General features: G+C 37.7%; 1 protein-coding gene across 4 annotated transcripts in view; it reads left to right on the forward strand.

Annotated features, from left to right (window-relative positions):
* Positions 1–24,447, forward strand: part of sema5b (sema domain, seven thrombospondin repeats (type 1 and type 1-like), transmembrane domain (TM) and short cytoplasmic domain, (semaphorin) 5B) — a 295,363-nt gene that overhangs the window by 102,258 nt on the left and 168,658 nt on the right. For all 4 annotated transcript variants that reach the window (XM_015381707.1, XM_015381709.1, XM_015381711.1 and 1 more), the window contains one exon: positions 19,634–19,867. In XM_015381707.1, the coding sequence (XP_015237193.1) occupies positions 19,681–19,867 (187 nt within the window). In that variant the 5' untranslated portion in view covers positions 19,634–19,680. The remainder of the gene's footprint in view (positions 1–19,633; positions 19,868–24,447) is intronic.

Raw genomic sequence — 24,447 nt, forward strand, 5'->3', positions numbered from 1 at the left:
AAGGAAGGAAGGAAGGAAGGAAGGAAGGAAGGAAGGAAGGAAGGAAGGAAGGAAGTTTTCACATTAACTTCATACATTATAATCATATTTTTACTGTTTCTTTTAACAACAAATTTTCTCGAACCAGAACCTTCTTGCTGCAAGGCATTGAAGGGTGGACCATTTACAAACTGAAATACAGTGATGAGACTGATTAGTAAAGCTTTTGTTGAATCACTGATTAACTTCAGCTGCAAGGCAGCAAGAAGGTTCTGGGTTCGATTCTCAGCCTGGGGTCTTTCTGCATGGAGTTTGCATGTTCTCCCACAGTCCAAAAACATTACTCTTAGGTTAATTGACTTGTCTAAATTCTCCTTAGGTGTGAGTGTGTGCGTGAATGCTTGTTTTTCCTGTTTGTCTCTGTGTTGCCCTGCGATGGACTGGCGCATCTGTACCCCGTCTCTCACCCATTGACTGCTGGAGATAGGCACCAGCACCCCTTGCGACCCCACTCGGGACAAGCGTGTCAGATAATGGAAGGATACTCTGTATGATTAAAATGATGAAATCTCTTTAAACGATTTAAAAAGAAAGAAAACCGAATAAAATAAATATCAAACTTACCACGTTAGTGACCCCTGCTGTAGACCATACAGATGCAGCGACTGGTCGACTCCATTTGGAGAGTTAAGGCTGGACATAAAGTCCCCAGTATAATGACCAAGTACCCTGGGAACAGTTATAACCGACTGCATCTGAGTTCTTAATTAAATAGATCTTAATTTAAATTGTGGCATTATTGTCTCAGCGACTTTTCTTTACTCAATTAATTTTGCTTTATTTTACATATATATGTCCAGCCCTAATGTTTTAGTATTTTAGATAAATTATCTTGTGTTTTGTATGCTTTATTTTGATTTACTTCCATATTCAAATGGATGCTGATCTCTATTGTTAGCTCTCTACATGCCCCCAAGTTGTTTCAGAGGCATAAAGAAAAAACCCTACATTTTTTGTGCTGTTTGCTGAAATCTACCGGGTTGACTGAGGTTAAGGTCTTATTGTCCTGTAGGCGTGTTTCTTTGCCAAGAGTGAAATGCATAGAGTACTTTTAGATAAAAACACTATAAGTTACCCTTTGCCAAATAAACAACTGCTGTGTCTTTGTTTGTTTTTTCATAATTCAACTTTCATCCACATTCATCTCAGTCTCCAGACTTAATTTTTGTTTTTTAAACATACTTAAAAAAGAAAACATTCTTATAGTGAATGTTTGGATTGTTTGACATCTTTAGTGTGAGATTATTTGAATGTATATTAACAGTGTGCTTATTTAAATGTATTTTAGACCTCTTTTCCAGGTGTGCTAACAAATGTGGTCAGTAATGTAAATCATGGGGATGAATTATTGTATTTACCTTTTCATGGTCATGATGCATTGCATCCACATATGCTTTTATCTCTCAATATATTCAATTCCATTCCGTTGTATTTCATTCTTTTTTTAATGCACTCAGTATTTGTTTTCATGGACATGCTTAGTAATTTTAAAAATACCTTTAGACTAGACTTTCTGCTTTCTTTACTGTGTCCTTTACTTGGGCCTTTGAAATAATTTCTTAATGTGAACCTGGTGGCCAAACGTGAAGCTCCTCTTACTCCCAGAGCTTCTCTAAAACAACCAAGGCAGTTTAAATCAATTTATGCCCAGGGGGTCTCCCAGTTCACACAATGAAACAGTATCAGGTAGACACAGTGAGAAATGCAGTCAATAATATCGCATTAGGGTTTCTGAGTGTGTGTGTGTGAACTAAGGTACGAAACTGTGGCTGACAGTACCAAGTTAAATCATAATAGAGTTTCAGAGGGTGTATTATTACATAGTGTGGTTATATAGAAGCGGCAGCTGGTGGAGGTGAGCGTGTTTGAAATGGGAGATAGGTAAGATAAGAAAGTATCTATTGATGTGGAGGTCTTTGGATTTTCCAGTGTTTCTATTTCAATACATGCTACACTTCATAATCACTCACTCATCCATCTTCTGCCTTTTCCATCTGGTTCTTGGGTGGCCGGTGTCTATCTCCAACAGTCTGTAGATAGACAATCTACCTGCAGGTCTCCATGAATTGCAAGGCCACAGATAAAACCACAAACAACCACACACCTAAAGGCAAGTTAGATTCACCCTTTAACTTATGTTTTGGATGGTGGGAGGAAGCTGGAGGACCAGGAGAAAAGTCATGCATGCATGGAAAGAACATGTAAACTCCTGGCCTGGGAATTGAACCCAGGACTTTCTTTATGAAAGGCAACAATGCAAAAAACTGGGCCACCATGATGTCCCACTGCAGATTGAAATTAAATTTCAGCATCTTTGTAATTATCTTAAGATTTTTGCCTTTTTTGGGGGGGGGGGGGTCATCTTCATTAGTTATTAGTTCCCCATAAATTTCCTGTATTATTTTATGTAAAATTATATATAAAACTGACCTGCCTCTCCAAACTGAACAGTTTCTAGAGTTGCAAGTCAAAATCTGATCCCCTTATTATAGTTTGTAATTGGTTGAAAAGTGTTTATTTTACCTTTTTTTTTTTTTTTTTTGCAACTTTCCTTATTTTAAATAAGGAGAGGTATGATAGTGAACAGGGACAGTACCTTTGGAGTTGAAGACATTGGTGGTTTTTTTTATTCAATTTAGAATAGAATTCAACTTTATTATCATTACATTGTCACAAGTACCAAGCAATGAAATTCACTCTCTTCATTTAACCCATCCCTTTGGGGAACAGTGGGCTGCCATTGTGCAGCAGCCGGGTAGCAGTGTGGGGGTTAAGGGTCTTGCCCCGGGACTCAGAGTGGGAGTGCGTGGGAGCGGGGCTTGAACTTGAACCTCTGGGATCCAATGCTCTAACCATTAGGCCATCCCTACCCTACAACGACACTGAAAGCCGGAGGTGGGGTTTTCAACGACAAACCTCCAATTGCAGGGCAAACTCCTGCACCCGACGCCACTGTCGCCCGGTTGCCCGTGTCATTAATAAAGCCGTGAGACCATGACTATCTAATACAAAAAGCAGATTTCCCTACAAATCCAATGAATAAAACAAAACTAATCGCTGAACTGGTGATGGATAGACCAATAGCCGGTCCGTTTGCATTCCAGTCCTTATCAATGGTTGTTTGGCACAGAGGTCATAACTGAGATACTGGATAAGAGTTGCTGAAATGAGCTTTGGCAGGACTCAGCCTTTAAGATACGGTAAGTATGTCGTCTTCGGGGCGCTAAAAGTAGAGCTGCTGCTGACTCATGTCTAAAAGAGTTTATGAAGGTGCTTTTAAGTATGGCTCCTTTTTTTCTTCCTATAGCGGTATGTCTCTGACGACCTTCTGTTCCCTTTGAGTCAAATGCTGAGTGTCACTGGAGAAAAATAACTAATGGTCAACTACCAAGATCAGTTAAACATGCGACACAATCTTGGAAAAGTGAAAGATGATGGACAGTCGGTAACATGCACCGATAAACAGATGGATAGATAAGATGTGTATGTTTCTGTTACTGATTTAATTTACATTTCCCTGTTATTTCATCACCAATTAATGTAGAAACTCAGTTTCTAATAGTAGTGTTTCTACACGTTGTTGACTTGTTTGACCCGTTTTGCGTTATTTTAACGGTTTATATGGTCCTCTATGTTAAAGCTGTTGTTATTTTGTCCCAGATGGTCTGTCTGCTCATTTATAATGATCAACGGCACCAAATAATTCCAGACTGATGGAGTAACTTAATGCTATTAGGCTAATTTGAGAGCAAATTATATAATGCAAGGACATGGTTTTGAAAGTCAAGGGCACAATTTATTAATTTAACAGAACTAATTGCTAATTAGTGCTCACTGATGATTAATTCAAGGATACAAATTACTAAATTATGTGCACAAGTGATAAAACTAACTCCCTACCAGAAGTTGTTGAGAGTAAACACTCTTTGTTTACTCATCTGTTGCTGCCTTTTAACCTCTGTTGCATGTTTCTATTTTTCATTTTTTAATATTGTAAAACATGATACATTTACAAGACTGGCGAGGTTTATATTTAGAGGATCTTGACCGCTGGCAAGTGCAAATTCTTATTATTTATTCATTAGATCTTCTCCTGAAGTTTGTGTCATGAGCAGAACATAACTGATTGATATTATTTCTGTCCTTTATCCTGAACTTGCATTTGTTTCACTGAAACAGTGTTATACACAAGTGTGAGGTCATATTCACACTTGTTTTTTCATTCTGTTACACGTGTGTCTGCTCTACATTTGTCTTTCTATTTTATGGTTGTTCTTACTTGACTTCCATAGTGAAATTTAAGCAGAGAAGTACTCATTTGTTTTTATTTAACCGAGTATCAGTCAAATATTTCTATAGTTATCATTAATAAACATTGCAGGGATTTGTGTAAAGTCAAGTTAATTTCTTTTAAACAAGTTGAATATGTAAAGTTTGTTTTTTGATTATTGGTCAATGTTTTTTTTTTAATTGAGAGCATCATTCAGGTAAAACTACCAGTTGCAGTTTCTGCCTCATACAATCTAAAATCTTTCAATTATAGTAACTTAAAAATAAGTACTCTGTATCAAAGCAAAGTATGAAAACCAATGTGCTTCACCTTATTAGGTGCAATGGGAAATTTGTGAAACTACTCTGATGGCATAAAGTTTGTTTAAAAGAAATAAATTGGATCTGATGTAAAATAAAAACGGTCCCTGAATGCAGCTAAGGCAGCTGGGAATACATTTTTCAGCCACTGTGTAGAGCCGTCAGTCATAATTCTACACCTCCATTATCTTAGGCCCCTCCCCAATCTGAGGCTGGAAAAAATAAAATCTACAGCTGCAAAAAACAAAAACAAAAAAAACAATCTTAAAAAGTTGTTTTGAAATTTATTTTCTGTCAGTTTTCTTCTTCCTTTTGCGAAACATTTTCTTTTCAATTTCATCTTTTTTTTGAGGGGATTCAAAATAATTTTTCAACTTTTTATCTTTTTAACAAACTTAAATATTTTAAGTTCAGTTTTTTTTTTTTTTTTGAATAAACTTTATGCCCCGAATGAGCTCCATAGACATCTATGGTTCTCAGAAACATTGTCGAGGTAAAAGAAAAAAAAAAAGAGTATCTCAGTGGTACAGGGGTCTAAATCTTAGATTAAGATTAGCTAATCAGCTTGTTGGCTTAATTTTTTAAATTTTTCAGCATACCAAATCTTAGCACTAATCATCGTCTCACAAAAAAACTGAAGAAAATTCTGCAGATCTATTAAAGTGAGTATTAAATGCTAGCTTTTTCTTCTAAATGTTCAATCGGTCCAGATTTAAGTGGTTAATCCCTGACCCTAAACCCAAAAGGATCCATACAACTAGCAGCTTTCACTTGCTTAAATTGGAAAATCTCTAAATCTACCTTGATCTGTGTATCGTTCCTCCTGTCGCAGCATGTTTAAGCTCTCACTCATATAGACTCTCAGATGTCTACTAAGCCACTTTTTAAATAACAGACTAAAAGTGATACCAGATATACTACAAAACAGCATTTTAAAACCTCGCCACTCCATCCGCTGTCACTCAGTCTTGTTCCAAACACACATAGCTCTCCAGTCTGAGGTCGGCCAGTTTTGATCCTCTTAGAAGATCTTTTCTTTGTCTCTTTTGGCTTTTACTAAGGGTTATTAAAGGAGCTCAAAAGGAGCTGATTGCCATGACTCCTTCACCACCCTCTCATGCCATAAAAGAGGAAAATAGATCCACTGTCTCACCATCATTACATTCATTTATCCCCCCCAACCACCAGGAAAAAGAAGGGTTGACTTCAAGTTTAGTCTAGTTCCTTTACACTGTTTATGCAGACTGGCCCCGCCCACTCACCAACCCAAGGTTAGCATTACGAGTATTGATGAGGTCAGGCTATTTAGCTGAATTCGACATGGTCAGTGGATCCATGACCCCCTCCCCTCCCAAGGGCAAGGATAAAGGAGGCTGAATATGATCGGAATGTGGCAGCAATATGCTTCTGTTATACTGCTGTCTGGGTTTATCTCAATACGTGCACCTCATGATTTAAAAGGGAGACATTGACATGCATTCTTTATTTCTGTTTTTACAAGTTTCGTTCTGTGAGAAGATAAGGAGGTTAGATAACATGAGATGTTAGAAGTGTTATACTCGTATTCAAAAAAATAAACAACCTGTTATTCTCTGTAGACTTGGAGGCACTGATTGGGATTTTAGTTTGCAGAAGAAAAACAGGTGCTGTAATTCATTTTACTGAGAATGAGAAATCCCGGTAGCTTTTAGATGAAGAGGTATTATTATTTGTGTGGAATGAAAAGCTTATGATTAGCACAAGGAGAATCGCAGCGGCCTGTGAGGGATCAACCCATTTTTCATGCACTCAGTGCTCTGGAGTGGCTCAAGTTAAAACATTGCTAAAAAGATGCTTAGGAATGACGTTTAATCACTTTGAACAAATTGGAAAAAAAGGAACATTTCCCATCTGGGGGCTATGCTTTTGACAAAAAACAATTATGCTTCTTATATGTTATGTGGAAGTGACAAATTTGTTTAAAAGCATCACATCATTCTTCTTCGCCACGTCTGGTCACACAGACTTCTCCCCACTTCTTGCATAAAAGTCACATAACAGGCAACTCTTTTACAGGAGCGGAAAAATGCTTCCCAATGGACCAGAAGCAATTTAATCACTGTCGTAACAGAGTCTGATGAGATTGTGCTCAGGGAGTTAGCACTGACTTGTAATTAGAGGCAACCTCCTTACAAGATGGGTGGAAATGAAGAAGCAAACATGCTGCATAGGTGCGGTGGTCTCTGGGAGCTCAGGGTCTATTAATGTCTGCCATGCCATGCAAAGCAAATGAGAGAAAGGAGGGGGAGGAGGGGAGGGTTTTATGACTGCTGCAATTAGGATGGAGACATCTGCTAAGAGGCAAGCTGGGTTAAAGAATGGAGCTTGACAGATAAAGATCCACTTTTTTTTTCTTTTTTTTTTACACCATTTACTTTATTGGCTCCTTAACATGAGGTTATTTGTCTAAGCCAGCGGGTTCTTATCTTGATCCTAAAGGACCGATGTCCTACTACTTTTAGATCTCTGATTCAACACACCTGCCTGCAATATGAGCGTATTAGCAGAGCTTGTCCGCTGCTAGTAGCAGGACAGGATTTGAGTTTGACTCCTTGTTTGACTCCTTACAAAGTTTCAGTGAAGTCAGAATTCTGCCCAAAGGGCACCAAGTCATTTATACTCACCCAGCAGTTTTTAATTTAAGAACACTCGTCAACTATATGCATTTTAAACATCATAATTGCATGCTATTTCCTCAGCTCACGGCTCGCTTTTTATCAGCAACTGTCTGCGTGCGCTCTTGTCTACTCAGAGCATCAGTGCTTTTTAATTAGTCGCCAAACTCTTCAATAACACAGAAAAAAGATTCTAGATCTATCACTAGTTATTTTTTGAAGCAAAGTTACTTCTTGAAAGAAGTGACTGGCATTATCTTGCCACTTCCCCAATGGGGAGGATAGTAAAGAAGGTAAAAAAAAAAAAAAAACCTACAAAGCCTCTTTTTACACACCTGCACTGTTTTTTTTTTTTGTTGTTGTTTTTTTTGGTGTTTGATCCACCTAGAAAAAAACATTAACTTGCATTAAAGATTCTTGCATATCTTTTACACGATGGGTATTACAGTAGATTAATGGGCAAAAGTTTGTGTTTTATCATCAGTTACTTGGTTGCTTTCAGTGAAATCTCATTCTTTTACCCACAATTACAGATTTACTGTACATTCGTAGTCTCACAGCCGATTGGAGTCCAACAGTACCGAAATCTAAGCCCTTCCTGTGTACAAATAAAGCGTATGACAAGAACAAATGCAGTCAGCTAATATGCTAAGGAAAATGCAGAACACCTTTATGTGTCAAGCACTGAATAGAATTGGACAACCTGCAAGATGTTACTGGCTACCTAAAAGGCATTACATTTAGGAGACAATTTTCTGTAGTTTTCTCATATTATAGTCTCATATGTACAATGTATCTCTTGCTGAATGAGGATAAAAGGTTTGAAATGAAGGTATCCTCATGTCAACTGCAATTTAAGCTCACACTTTGGTATCCATTCAGACCAGCATGCATCTATAAAAGTAAACAGGAAAGAACAAACGGACAAGAAAGAAATTAGTTAAAAAAACACTATCTGGGAAGAGTTACTTTTGAGAAGTTGCTAAATACAGCAACAAAGTCTCTACCATGGCAACAGTGCAGCTATTAGCCCAACTTCTTAATTGATTGACATTTTGGGCGCCTCATGGTATCGAATCTGCAAGCATAAAACTTTCTAAATGCCCATGGAGAGGAGTTTATCAGCATTTTTGTTTTAAACACTGGGTTGTATGAGTTGTGGATTGCCCTTTTGACAGAACCCTGACATCCTAGTTTTCATAGGTTTCCTTTGTTGTTGATTGATTTTAATTTGTTTTTGGAATAGTGATTCTTTTGTTGTTACCCCGCACCGGAGTTGTTTGCACTGTTGTGTGCGGTAAGATGTTCCGGGGATTGGTCTGTTGGTTTTTGTGTGGAATGGACTCTATGAACAAATCCACTACGAACTTCAGCCAGCTCCTTTTTTTTCCCGTCTTAAATTACTGGATGATCTGATTAATCCAGGTGTGTCTGGCCATTGTTGTCATCAAGGGTGTAACTTTGTGATGAAAGTTGGTGGGAACACTTGGGTGGTGGGTGATTGACCTACAGTTACTCAACCCGAACGTTTTCATAATGAATATCCAATGCCAAAATCGCTATATCATGCATCCCTAGAAATACAATTTCAATTCCATTTATCCAGAAAAATATGGATATGCTGCATTTTAAATATAGCATAGCATATTTTTTTTCTTTTAAACGTTCTGGTAAACTTGGAGATCTATTTTATTGCATGTTGCATATCCCAGTAAATCTGTTGCACCTTTAAATCTGCAGCTCTCCCTACTTCTCTCTGCGCTTTGTTTAAAAAGATTTATGAACCTCTTTACTAATATAATGATGCCTGAAACAAAATTTCAAGATATGTAGAAACTTTGCAGTCTGATTCTGTCTGTACAATAAACATTTTACCTGCAACTGGGAGTCATGGTCCTAACTTGTTTAAACTTACAATCTGTTGCCATTTTTAGCTGAAAAGCTCCGTATGTCTAACAAACAGATTTTTTCGGTGGCATGATTTCTAATTTTTTTAACCAACCCGCCTCCTAACTTACTTATACATTGAAGTAGCTGCCAGTTAATATTCACTGAGTGCTGCTGTGTGTCTCTCCTCCAACACCGCAAATCCGATGATGTTACAACCAGATGCGGGACACAAGAGCAGCGGGAGAGAGGAAAAAAAAAACAGGCTCAAAACACTGAACACAGACTGGCTGCACCCAAGTCTGTTACCTTTGGCTAAAATAAATGAGCAGAAAGGGGAAAAAAGGGGAAATTATTGGTGGGGACTCTCCACACCACTCCTTCAGAAAGTTACGCTTGTGGTTGTCATGGTTATTGAGGTCACACACACCTGGATTAATCAGCCAGTTGTGATGTTCTCCCCATGCATCAGTTATCCCTTGCTACTCCAGCTTCCTCCCATCATCTAAATAAACATACAATAAATCAGCTAGTTCAAATTCAGGTAAAAAAAAAGATACTTTTTTAAATTCAAGATCAAAGGTTGCATTTTTTTTTTTATTTAATTTTTTTTTTTGTTACCTTTTGCTTTAAATTGCACATCTTAGCCATCAGTGTTTTGTGTTTTAGCACTACTTGGACTGCATGGAAAAAAGCACACTTATTCAAAACTCAAAGGGCTATTTCACGAATGGCCTTGAAACAACTTTAAACTGTGCTTTAGAGTGTTGAATAATTCCGCCCTGATTCGAGGAGTTGGGAAACAACCCTTTACCAAAGTGCCAATCAGAACTCAATTGTTGCCCAATCTTGTTTTGTTTCTTTATTTGTGAAAATAAAATCTGCTGGAAAATTGTAAAGATGGCCTCATTACTGTTTTAATCAGTGAAGTTAGATCAGAATTAGCATTCTAATCAAAAAATTAGAACGCTAATTTTAGAATCATTACTTTTTTCTGGCACTGCTTGCCGTTATCTGCAGCAGACGAAGGGATGAAATGGACAGAGGGAAGTAATACACATGCAGCAACGGGTCTAAGGGTTGGGAGTCGGACCCTGAACCACTGCATGAAGAGCTAACCACTCTATTCACGTATTTAACATGTAATCTGTGTACATAGTGCTTTTGACTAATTCTGATTGAAAGAAAAAGTTTCATACTATCACATAATTTAATTCTCATTACTTAGATGGGCCTTTATGGTGTGAAGCACTTCGCTTCCTCTCGATGTGTTGCATCATCAAGCAGACCTCCATCCTGCTCATCCTTCAGAGCCTGTCTGAACTGAAATGCACTCAACCTGGTTCCCTGCTGCTTGACTTCTAGCTTGTCACTCTGTTGCCATAGTTACACTTTATCATTGGAGGAGACTTATGACAGCCTGAACATGAACAATCGAGATTTTACAGACTTCAATCTGGATTTTTTTTTTTTATATTCCTTTAAAGTCAACTTGCTTTATTTGTCTAGGTTGAGCTTTCCAAAAATATCTTGACTCAGAGGTACTGTACTCTTTGTGCTGTTAACTACACAGAGAAGAAACTATTATTTTTTTCTTTGTGTTGCTCTGGGTTGTTTACTTCAAACTGTTTCCAGACAGATATCAATGCAGCACACCTGAACAAAAAATACGTTGCCTTGAGCTTTTACCAACGTGGGGTTCAAATTGAGTTTCCAATTCTCAGTGTACACATCCACAGGGGATAGAAAACATTAACATTTCATCATCTTATTACAATAATTAAGTGATCTCATGCAGGGAACGTAATAATTAATTTCATTTCTGTGCTAAAGTCCTCAGCAACTTTGGTGGTTTAGTTAATAATAGTCTAAGAGATCAGCATATTCCCCTTAACGAGAGTAAAAATTTTAAAACTACACTTTAAGGCAATTACCTTTTGATTAAAGCATTTTCATGACATGAAGCGTTTATCTTCAAAATAGATAAACAAATAAAATTAACATTTTTGACAAGCTTAAATATAGAAACTAGTAGGAATATCTCCCTCTGAATGAAAGCAGAGGTAACTATTTATTGTTTTTTATTGTTGCAATCATACATTTTCCACTGATGACTCTATTTAATTTAGTCTCTATCAGATGTTTTTCAAACCATGTTTTAACCAAACAAATTTAGGAATATGCACAGCTGTCTGAACAGTTAACATAATTCTGCAATCCATAATTTTCACTTACAGATACAATAAATCCTCCCGTAAACATTCCATAATGAAGAGATAATCACTTCGTCTGTCAGTGGTTGTAATTATATGCCTAATTAGTTTATATAGCAGAAATGCTCTGATATATTCCTGTGTCTCTTGGTGTCTTATTTGTGTGTTTTTTTTTTTTTTACATAACTCCTTTCTAAGATCAATACAGGTAGCCCATGAGTTCTTGGCAAGCAGAGTTTCTTTCATCGACTTACTGTATCTGACTGCGTAACTATCAGAGGAGCTGTTAGTCTTTTTAAAGAGAACCTGCATGTCAGTGTTTGTTGAAACAACTTTGCCGTTGGTATACAGAGTGTACCGGTTCCTTGCTGACAAACTATTGGTAATTCTCTACACAGCAGGATGGGAAATTGGATAGACCCTATTAAGCCTCTTTGCAGTGGCTTTAAGTAGTCATTCTTCTCTCATACACACTCGCTTGCAGAAGAAAAGTAAACTCACTCCCAGGAGTTGATGTTGGCACACAGCAAGCATCAGTTCTGCCTACATGCTGTGACCCAGCATGGAGTGTGACCAGCTGTCTGTGGCTGGACCCTGCCAGTTCTCAGAGTGGAGATTTGTGTGCATCTGGGTTTACTTGGATGCCTTACATGGGATTTTTGACATCCTCACACTAACCCCACTTCAGCTCTGTGAGAACCGTTCCATGAGTTAACACCAAAAAATGTAAGCTAAAAGAAGTGTTGGATTTGGTCCACCATCTGAAGTAAACTATTACCTACAACCTATTGATTTTATGGAATACCAGTTTGACAAATAATGTAAATACAAAAAAAACAACCTTTTTATTCTGGAAAAAAACTGAAATAAAAATACCTTTTACTTGAACTGTGTGTGCTATTTAACAGTCTTACTCTCCAAAGTGGGTGTTACTGATTTTATTTTACATTGTTTTACATTGTTGGTACCCCTTGTTTAATAAAAAAAAACCAACAATTTGTTACAGAAAAATATTGAATCAATATTATTACTCAAAAGTAGTATTAGATAAAAACAAATCTATGAAAATGAACAAATGAACATCAGACAGAATGGTTTAAACTCTTAAAACCCACCTAATTCTGGGTAATCCTCGCCTATTTTGCATAGGCAAATTGAAAAGCAAATAACTGGGGAACTGTCAGCCCAAATTACATGTGTGGTACATAATTTGAAAGCTAACACCCTCTAGTTTCTGAAAATATTAATAATAAAATAATGTGACTAAAACATAGCCTCAACTGAATCAGTTCAAACATGATTCAAGGTTGTTGTTTTCTTCTTGTGGAAAATAATAGGTCTTTTTTGAAAAGCAGTGATAAAGACGTGCTTGAGAATAGGCATGTCAGAAAATTTCAGACCTCTCCCTGCAACAGTTCCAGAGCTGTGCGGCGTTGAACTTTTGGCGTCACCAGCATCACCAAACCTCTCCAAATGTGCCAAATTGTGTCAATTGTTCAATTTGACCCATAGAATAACACAGAAGCATTTTGATGGCCACAAAACATTCATGAAGCAGGTATGTTTACACTTTTTTTAATTTCATCTGGAAAAAATAATGAAACAGGCCTGGTACTGATAACTACTAAATACTAATGATTAAATNCCATAAATTCGGTTGGGGAAATCACTTTCAATGAGCGGTGTCCCAGATGTATGTGAGTGGAGCTAGGCGGAGCTAGACATGCATCTGGCTGTTGTTAGGTTACTCTATGCCCAGATCCACTACGAACTTCAGCCAGCTCCTTTTTTTTCCCGTCTTAAATTACTGGATGATCTGATTAATCCAGGTGTGTCTAGCCATTGTTGTCATAAAGGTTGTAACTTTGTGATGAAAGTTGGTGGGAACACTCGGGTGGTGGGTGATGGACCTACAGTTACTCAACCCGAACGTTTTCATATAAATATCCAATGCCAAAATCGCTATATCATGCATCCCTAGAAATACAATTTCAATTCCATCAATCCAGAATAATATGGATATGCTACATTTTAAATATAGCATAGTATATTTTTTTTCTTTTAAACTTTCTGTTTTTTTTCTTTTAAACTTTCTGGTAAACTTGGAGATCTATTTTATTGCATATTGCATATCCCAGTAAATCTGTTGCACCTTTAAATCTGCAGCTCTCCCTACTTCTCTCTGTGCTTTGTTTAAAAAGATTTATGAACCTCTTTACTAATATAATGATGGCTGAAACAAAATTTCAGGATATGTAGAAGCTTTGCAGTCTGATTCTGTCTGTACAATAAACATTTTACCTGCAACTGGGAGTCATGGTCCTAACTTGTTTAAACTTACAATCTGTTGCCATTTTTAGCTGAAAAGCTCCGTATGTCTAACAAACAGATTTTTCGGTGGCATGATCTCTAATTTTTTTTAACCAACCCGTCTCCTAACTTTTACTTATACATCGAAGTAGCTGCCAGTTAATATTCACTGAGTGCTGCTGTGTGTCTCTCCTCCAACACCGCAAATCCGATGATGTTACAACCAGATGCGGGACACAAGAGCAGCGGGAGAGAGGAAAAAAAAAACAGGCTCAAAACACTGAACACAGACTGGCTGCACCCAAGTCTGTTACCTTTGGCTAAAATAAATGAGCAGAAAGGGGAAAAAAGGGGAAATTATTGGTGGGGACTCTCCACACCACTCCTTCAGAAAGTTACGCTTGTGGTTGTCATGGTTATTGAGGTCACACACACCTGGATTAATCAGCCAGTTGTGATGTTCTCCCCATGCATCAGTTATCCCTTGCTACTCCAGCTTCCTCCCATCATCTAAATAAACATACAATAAATCAGCTAGTTCAAATTCAGGTAAAAAAAAAGATACTTTTTTAAATTCAAGATCAAAGGTTGCATTTTTTTTTTTATTTAATTTTTTTTTTTGTTACCTTTTGCTTTAAATTGCACATCTTAGCCATCAGTGTTTTGTGTTTTAGCACTACTTGGACTGCATGGAAAAAAGCACACTTATTCAAAACTCAAAGGGCTATTTCACGAATGGCCTTGAAACAACTTTAAACTGTGCTTTAGAGTGTTGAATAATTCCGCCCTGATTCGAGGAGTTGGGAAACAACCCTTTACCAAAGTGCCAATCAGAACTCAATTGTTGCCCAATCTTGTTTTGTTTCTTTATTTGTGAAAATAAAATCTGCTGGAAAATTGTAAAGATGGCCTCATTACTGTTTTAATCAGTGAAGTTAGATCAGAATTAGCATTCTAATCAAAAAATTAGAACGCTAATTTTAGAATCATTACTTTTTTCTGGCACTGCTTGCCGTTATCTGCAGCAGACGAAGGGATGAAATGGACAGAGGGAGGTAATACACATGCAGCAACGGGTCTAAGGGTTGGGAGTCGGACCCTGAACCACTGCATGAAGAGCTAACCACTCTATTCACGTATTTAACATGTAATCTGTGTACATAGTGCTTTTGACTAATTCTGATTGAAAGAAAAAGTTTCATACTATCACATAATTTAATTCTCATTACTTAGATGGGCCTTTATGGTGTGAAGCACTTCGCTTCCTCTCGATGTGTTGCATCATCAAGCAGACCTCCATCCTGCTCATCCTTCAGAGCCTGTCTGAACTGAAATGCACTCAACCTGGTTCCCTGCTGCTTGACTTCTAGCTTGTCACTCTGTTGCCATAGTTACACTTTATCATTGGAGGAGACTTATGACAGCCTGAACATGAACAATCGAGATTTTACAGACTTCAATCTGGATTTTTTTTTTTTATATTCCTTTAAAGTCAACTTGCTTTATTTGTCTAGGTTGAGCTTTCCAAAAATATCTTGACTCAGAGGTACTGTACTCTTTGTGCTGTTAACTACACAGAGAAGAAACTATTATTTTTTTCTTTGTGTTGCTCTGGGTTGTTTACTTCAAACTGTTTCCAGACAGATATCAATGCAGCACACCTGAACAAAAAATACGTTGCCTTGAGCTTTTACCAACGTGGGGTTCAAATTGAGTTTCCAATTCTCAGTGTACACATCCACAGGGGATAGAAAACATTAACATTTCATCATCTTATTACAATAATTAAGTGATCTCATGCAGGGAACGTAATAATTAATTTCATTTCTGTGCTAAAGTCCTCAGCAACTTTGGTGGTTTAGTTAATAATAGTCTAAGAGATCAGCATATTCCCCTTAACGAGAGTAAAAATTTTAAAACTACACTTTAAGGCAATTACCGTTTGATTAAAGCATTTTCATGACATGAAGCGTTTATCTTCAAAATAGATAAACAAATAAAATTAACATTTTTGACAAGCTTAAATATAGAAACTAGTAGGAATATCTCCCTCTGAATGAAAGCAGAGGTAACTATTTATTGTTTTTTATTGTTGCAATCATACATTTTCCACTGATGACTCTATTTAATTTAGTCTCTATCAGATGTTTTTCAAACCATGTTTTAACCAAACAAATTTAGGAATATGCACAGCTGTCTGAACAGTTAACATAATTCTGCAATCCATAATTTTCACTTACAGATACAATAAATCCTCCCGTAAACATTCCATAATGAAGAGATAATCACTTCGTCTGTCAGTGGTTGTAATTATATGCCTAATTAGTTTATATAGCAGAAATGCTCTGATATATTCCTGTGTCTCTTGGTGTCTTATTTGTGTGTTTTTTTTTTTTTTACATAACTCCTTTCTAAGATCAATACAGGTAGCCCATGAGTTCTTGGCAAGCAGAGTTTCTTTCATCGACTTACTGTATCTGACTGCGTAACTATCAGAGGAGCTGTTAGTCTTTTTAAAGAGAACCTGCATGTCAGTGTTTGTTGAAACAACTTTGCCGTTGGTATACAGAGTGTACCGGTTCCTTGCTGACAAACTATTGGTAATTCTCTACACAGCAGGATGGGAAATTGGATAGACCCTATTAAGCCTCTTTGCAGTGGCTTTAAGTAGTCATTCTTCTCTCATACACACTCGCTTGCAGAAGAAAAGTAAACTCACTCCCAGGAGTTGATGTTGGCACACAGCAAGCATCAGTTCTGCCTACATGCTGTGACCCAGCATGGAGTGTGACCAGCTGTCTGTGGCTGGACCCTGCCAGTTCTCAGAGTGGAGATTTGTGTGCATCTGGGTTTACTTGGATGCCTTACATGGGATTTTTGACATCCTCACACTAACCCCACTTCAGCTCTGTGAGAACCGTTCCATGAGTTAACACCAAAAAATGTAAGCTAAAAGAAGTGTTGGATTTGGTCCACCATCTGAAGTAAACTATTACCTACAACCTATTGATTTTATGGAATACCAGTTTGACAAATAATGTAAATACAAAAAAAACAACCTTTTTATTCTGGAAAAAAACTGAAATAAAAATACCTTTTACTTGAACTGTGTGTGCTATTTAACAGTCTTACTCTCCAAAGTGGGTGTTACTGATTTTATTTTACATTGTTTTACATTGTTGGTACCCCTTGTTTAATAAAAAAAAACCAACAATTTGTTACAGAAAAATATTGAATCAATATTATTACTCAAAAGTAGTATTAGATAAAAACAAATCTATGAAAATGAACAAATGAACATCAGACAGAATGGTTTAAACTCTTAAAACCCACCTAATTCTGGGTAATCCTCGCCTATTTTGCATAGGCAAATTGAAAAGCAAATAACTGGGGAACTGTCAGCCCAAATTACATGTGTGGTACATAATTTGAAAGCTAACACCCTCTAGTTTCTGAAAATATTAATAATAAAATAATGTGACTAAAACATAGCCTCAACTGAATCAGTTCAAACATGATTCAAGGTTGTTGTTTTCTTCTTGTGGAAAATAATAGGTCTTTTTTGAAAAGCAGTGATAAAGACGTGCTTGAGAATAGGCATGTCAGAAAATTTCAGACCTCTCCCTGCAACAGTTCCAGAGCTGTGCGGCGTTGAACTTTTGGCGTCACCAGCATCACCAAACCTCTCCAAATGTGCCAAATTGTGTCAATTGTTCAATTTGACCCATAGAATAACACAGAAGCATTTTGATGGCCACAAAACATTCATGAAGCAGGTATGTTTACACTTTTTTGTTATTTCATCTGGAAAAATGAAACAGGCCTGGTACTGATAACTACTAAATACTAATGATTAAATGGAGCTGCCAAAAGGGTTTTCTCTGAATAGTTCAGAGAACTAAAGTGAGCAAAAAAACCGTAAACATCACACAGCAGTGCTCTGTTCATGGAAATAACAGTAGACGATGGGCGATGAGCTGTGCTCTGATTGGTTGGTTTACAACGAGCAAAGCTGCTGAGCAAAGACGTATCATAGCAACAATCACTCACTCACTAAAACATGAAATTGTTGATATGGTAGGGTGACCAGACGTCCTCTTTTTCCCGGACATGTCCTACTTTTCATATCTAAAAAAATGTCTGGGGGAATTTCCAAAACGTCTGGGATTTTGGTCAAATACAGTGCAGCAGAACCGAGCCGCTAGCTCCAGTCCTGCTCCAGTAACTCCGGCAGACGGGGGGAGTGAGCCAGAGTGAGACAGAGCAACTGAACCTGACCCGGTGACGGTAGCAGCGGTAAGGCAGGCGGTGGGAAGCATACTGTCACCGGGTTGGGTTTGGTCACTTCGTCCCCGGCCTCCAGGGTTCCCTGACCAACCCCGGAGCTCATGTCCCGCCCAAAATATCAAACTTTTCAGGGATCTTCTGATAGAAAAAAACAATCCATGCCTGTCGAGTCTTCGGATCCTTAGGAAGACTGTGAAAATGTCCCCCTTTCTCCGTGCAGCCCGGTACACTGCATTTACGATAGTGAACTAGTGGGCTGGTCTGTATGTCAATTTTGTGGCGTGACAGAATACAGGCCAGAACCAAATAAGGTAACATTCCCAAGTCTACGTCAACTTGGGGCTTTGTTTGAATTCGCCCGTTTTAATGTTGAAGGTTAGAATTGTTAGATTTGCAGAGAAAGGAGGTGTCAATGGCGTTTGAACTTCTCTGTATGTCCATTTTACACACTGAACTATCGATATTCATCTATGACAATGTAAACTCGGTTTTGCATTCTATGACCCCTTTAAAGTACATCCAATACCAATGTTATACCGGGCTTACACTGATTTCACCTGTTTTATCAGTAGCTGGGAGTTGATGATTCCCCTGTGCTGTAATGACACTCATGGGCACTGTGTGCATTTACCTAATTAGTTAGCCAGACCAATATGAGTGGGATAATTGATTGTACGGATGATTTGCAATTTAGCCAGGCTAATAATTTGTTATGATTAGAACATTAGAGATAAAAACATAACACAGGTATGTAACCGAGTGAAAGTACTCTGGCAGGTTGATGCTCTCAGTTTTTAATCTACTTTAATGATATTTCACCTCGCTAAGCTAACATTGTAAGAAGTGCGGGGCAGTGGATGATGAACTGCTGGTCTCAGCTCAGCACTGTACACTCATAAGTTACGTCTGAAGGAGATTACATTTCGTCAGACAGTCTCTCTGTGTGGAAGTGTGTTTCAAGCTACATTTATGTGCATGTAGCTCTGCTGGCATAATATTTGAACACTGAAGAGAAAGAGTTATGATACCGTAAGTCATTTTATGTAGTGAGATGCATCGCATGCTGTAAAAATGTCAGGAGTCGAAATCAAAGTTGTACAAACATTTTTTTCTGTTGGCTTTATAAGATCCCCACATAACACATCCACTCATTTTTGTGTCATTAAAATAGTCAAACACCTCAATGAATGGTCAGCTATCCAAGTCAGTTTGATTATCTTAATCAGCCACTTAATGAGCTTTCCAAGTTTAATTACTCGTTGCAGATAATTCCACAGTTATTTTATAAGACTCACAGCAAAACAGTCTTTCATTTCTGTATCATTCATACACTGCCCCTTTTTTCCTTGCATTTATTTTTGATATTTAGACTACTCAGCCTTTTATCCAGCCACCCTCTCGTTATCTGGCTGAAAATTTTATTCATCCTGTTGTGAATCTGACAAAAAGAAAAAAAAAGCACATATTCCTTGGTATCGCTTTTTCATGCTTTTGTCTGTTCTCTCCCTCGCTGCATTCAGAGCAGAGAAACCCTGAGGAACGGAAAGTTTGAGAGTTAAAATCATTTTGAAGTGACAAAGAACGCTTCTTTTCTTTGATGTAAGGTGTAAAATTGTTGCAGTGAGGTGCTGACGTCGTCTGCTCTCTTTCCAGCTTTTTCCCAGAGGCCCACCTTGGCAGTTAGAGGAGAGGTCATCACCATGACAGCGTCCTCACAGGACTCCAACCCCTTGTTTCTGGCTGGCCTCTTCCTCCTCCTCCTCCTCCTCCTCCCAGCTGTTTACACCCAGAAATCGGCTTTCCCAACAACCCCAAGCACGCCTTTGTTCGACCCACTGACCCAACCAGAGTGTACGAAGAAAGAACATCCAAAGGTTTCCATCCAAGGTCTGACATTATTCAAGAAATATTTTTCTGCCTTCAGCTTCATGTAAAGTTTAAATGTTTTGTTGCAAGTTAAGACACGAGGGGTGCTTTTTAAATGAAATGCCTTAACTGTGGCATTTTCTGCATTTGTTGGGATCCCTGCTAATTTCCTACAACCTGCAAATGAATTTATATTCAAAGGTGACTAAATCATGCAAATCAACTTTTTTGAGCTTTTAACTATTATAATGCTTTTATTCATTGAAATCATGCACAGAGTTGTACTTCACTTTATTCATGGATGTCTGAGCAATCTTGATGACTTTTGCTCTCAGAGCCATTAACTTTTCCTGTCCCAGAAAAATGCCCTGTAAATGACATGCCTACTTTTTCTGGTCAGGCAGCAGTCATATGGGGCTGAGCACCATCGTTCGTTGCTCGTTGAGAGCCTAATCTGCACGGTGACAGCTGCTGTTTCTTTTAGCTAATGTTTAAGTCATTAAAAATCTATTTTTTTTTTTTCGGCTAAAAAAGGTCTCTGTCACTTGTTCAGCCTTTCTAAATAGGAGGTTAACCACCAGAGGTGGCGTGATGCCATAATGTAAGCTCATTTCATGAATCGGGCGTCAATCATATTAAGAATAAGGTGATATTGCAGTGAAAGCAAAGGTGTCTCCTCTTGGTTGCAAGAAAACAGCTAATATTTCCTGACAAATAAATATTCCATAGTGCCAATGGCAAGATTTAATCATATGCCTGTAGATTACTAAGAGATGGGGAAAAAAAGCACAATATATAGAACAGTGAAGAGTAATATTACATTAAAGTACTGGGTAAAAAAAGAGACCTGTTTAAGAAGTACTGTAAAAAAAATCCTCTAGGGACAAGATTAAGTACAACTAAAGGTATTTTCACTTTTATGTACCGTATTATTTTTTAGATAAAGATGAGTCTTAATAAACTTAGAAATCATTGAACTTTTGTTCTGCTGAAAGTTAAATACAGCATGATACAGAAGCCTAGTTTAATCAAGCAGGTAGATAACCAAACAGTCCAGAAGGGAGCGGGCAAAAACACAAGAGTCGATGGTCAGATTTAGTGTTCAAAACAGGAAACAAAGGCAACCATGGTCTTTAGGAGAGATTAGAGCCTGTGATGTTAAGTAGTTGGGGAAACAAGTGAGTTAAATGAGCATGATTGGCAGGGATCTCAAGACTAAATCAGTTATGTAATAAATGAGGGTGACCAGTCATGAAAAAGGGAAACAAACTGACAGTGTTGGTGTGGTGAGGGTTCAAGTAGAACCAAGCTTTTTCAACTAAAAGAACAGCTAACAAAAAAATAGTGATCTGAAGGTACAGAGAACAGGAGACAAGAAAAAAATAAAACTGAGTAAACTGTTCATGGATAAATTAGAGTGATAGAAAAAAAAATAGCAGTAAAAGATCAAGATGCAAACATACACAGACAACTAAAACCAAAAATTCCCAGATCTTGGCCGACTGTTAATGATAGTGGAACATCTGTGATGCTGTGGGCCTGATTAATGGTGCATCATTGACTCTTTGTAATAACTTAAAAGTCTGGCAAGCTTAACCACTAAACTGACAGCAGTGACACACCTAACGCTTCCTCTGCAATGGATATAGTAAAAGCAATTTGTTATTTTCACTATTAAATAATCTGTCATTTTATCTTGCTTACATACAAATGTGATTCTACAAAGAGTCATTTTTTTCGCATCTACTCCTTATGCCATTGAAATATATATTTTTTTAATGGTGGCGATGGCAATTCATCTAAAATTGTTGGCATCTACAATCAGAGAATTCTTTAAAAGGCTTAAATCTAACTCTCAAACTATCACAGATAAGTGTAGTGTAATGACTCAGAACAGAGGGATGCAGTATTCAAAGCAAGACAGATAGTGGGAAAACTCAGAAAGCGTTTATTAATAACGACAGGGTCATGGTCTGCGGTAGCAGTGGCTACGGCGTCTAAGGCAGGAACCTCTACAGGAGAGAAACACAGGTTAGTGACCACGATAATCTGACAGAGGACGATTATGAACGTGTGAGTCACTAACCTGGTTTTACAGTTCAGTCCTTGCCCAGAAAACGAGAATGATTCCAGCCGGTCGGCTGACAAGACACAGCAGACGCTGCCAGGGAGTTCCAGATGGTAAAGCCTGGAAAAAAGCAGGACAGGCACAAGAAGGAATCCAAGCAAACAAAGGAAGACAGGATAATCCACAGGGCGAAGTCAAGAGGCATCCAGCTCACAGTAGAATCCAACAGGAGTCAGTCCACAGGTCAGGCAAACAGATCAGAAAAGGGACAGGCAAGCTCAGAGGTCTGAATTCAGAAACAGGTCAGGATCAATTAAACAGAACACTACAAGTACGCTGGAAAACTCTCTACACCAAAGGCTCAAGAATAATTTGGTACTGATAGCTGGGACTGAGCAATTTAAATAGAAGCAGGAACAAGTTGATTGGATGAGCAGTGATCAGAAACACGGCAGAGTTAGACAGATGTATATGAGCAATTAAACCAGCCATCAGCGCCAAGATCATGACAACTAGGCTTGCACGTGGGATTATCTTACCACTTCCCCAAATGAGGAGTATAGTAAAGAAGGTTGAAAAAAAAGCTACAAAGCCTCTTGTTACACACCTGCACTGTTTTTTTAAAGTTTTGTTTTGTTTTTTAGTGTTTGATCCAGCTAGCAAAAACATAACTTTAAATTATCTTGCATAACTTTTAAAGGATTGGTAATTAATGCAGAGGAAAACGCAATGCAGAGGAAAATGCAAAGTCACTGGATAACAGTCTGAAGTGGCCAAAGGGTGTTTTATCATCAGTTACTTAGTTGCTTTCAGTGTAATCTCATTCTTTAACCCACAATTAGGGATTTACTGTACATTCATAGCCTCACAGCCAATTGGAGTCCAACAGCACCAAAATCTAAGCTCCTCCTGTCAACAAATAAACCATATGAGAAGAAAAAAAAAGCAGTCAGCTCACATGCTAAGGAAAATGCAGAACATATTTATGTTTGAAGCACTGAATAGAATTGGGCAACCTGCAAGATGTTGCTGGTTTCCTACCAAGCATTTAATTTAGGAGACAGTTTTCTGTATTTTTCTCATATTAAGCTCTCATATGTACAAGGTATCTCTTGCTGAATGTTGATAAACAGTTTGAAATGCCCGTATCCTCATGTCAACTGCAGTAAAAGCCCACAGTTTGTTATCCATTCAGACCAGCATGCATCTATAAAAGTAAACAGGAAAGCACAGAACGACAAGAAAGAAATGAGTGTGAAGTTAAAAACACACTATCTGGGTTGTTCATCTGCACAGCAGCCCAAGAAAGTGGCTTTTTCCCCCTCACAGTGTGAAATTGAATGGTTTGAAGCACAGAATACCAGATATGGCAGAATGAAATGTCAAAATGCTCAAAATTGCTGTGTTTATTTTTGAATAGAGCTGTTTGCATTTCATCTGCCAAGAGCTGCAACAAAGATTGAAAGACAAAAAGGATCACTGGTGAGGATTGAAGATAAACACATAATAAAAGAAGTGTTTTGAATGACACTGTGCCATTTTGGAAAGTATTATTCTTATATAAGTATTATTCTTTTAAATTTGCTCTTTCTTCTTAGCCGGTTAATCTACTGTATACTTCAGATTTCACAATTGGCTAAGGTAAACACAAGGGAAGGCAGTTTTCTTTGTCAATGTCGTTCATTTACTTGAAAAAAGGGAAGAAAAACGAAATTGAAGATATAAGCAGGAAAATATTTGTTTTAAATATGATTGATAGAATCTATGATGGAATAGTAACCATTTCAGGGTGTGCTCTCCCTCTTGCCGAATGAATGCTCAAAGTGTGGAACATATCTATCTTCGTGAAATCTATTGGATTCTATTGCTATTATTAAGAAAAATGATTAGTATTATTTTTTTTGCAAGAAATCTGAGGCCATAATGACTCATTTCACTGATATGGCACCAGAGGAGTGAGTTAATGTCACAATGGGGCGAAGGTTTGACAGGACCCAAATGCAGACACAAAAGCTTGAGGTGGTTACTGGAAGGTTTAATAATGACAGTTCAACAGAAGCAAAAATCCAAAACATAAATCCACAAAATCCAAAAAAACTTAGAACCAGGAATACTTACAAAAAGGGGGCAAAGAAATGACGACCGATCTGCAAAGAGTGACTGAACAGGAGGAGGATATATGGCAGAGAGAAACAAAGGCTAATTAGCAGATTGGGAGCAGGTGTGAAGAGAGGCAGGAAGGGAGCTATGGAAAAGGAGACTGACACCAGAGGGCAAACAAGAAGTATCTAACAACTCAAATTCAATCAAAAATAACTAGAACACAAGAATGGAAATAAAACCAATGAAAACTCAGAGATAAAACTTGAACAGAACCAAAACCATGACAATAAATAAATACTTCATTACTGTTATTAAACAGTTTTTTTTTTTAGAATCTCTAATTTACTTAAATATACATTTTTCTAATATTTAATTTATAATCCACATATTTGAACACACATTTCGGTAGGCATCCTTTAACCTCTTTTGT

The sequence above is a fragment of the Cyprinodon variegatus genome, unplaced genomic scaffold (assembly GCF_000732505.1).
Source record: "Cyprinodon variegatus isolate N-32 unplaced genomic scaffold, C_variegatus-1.0 Scaffold239, whole genome shotgun sequence".
NCBI lineage: Eukaryota > Metazoa > Chordata > Actinopteri > Cyprinodontiformes > Cyprinodontidae > Cyprinodon > Cyprinodon variegatus.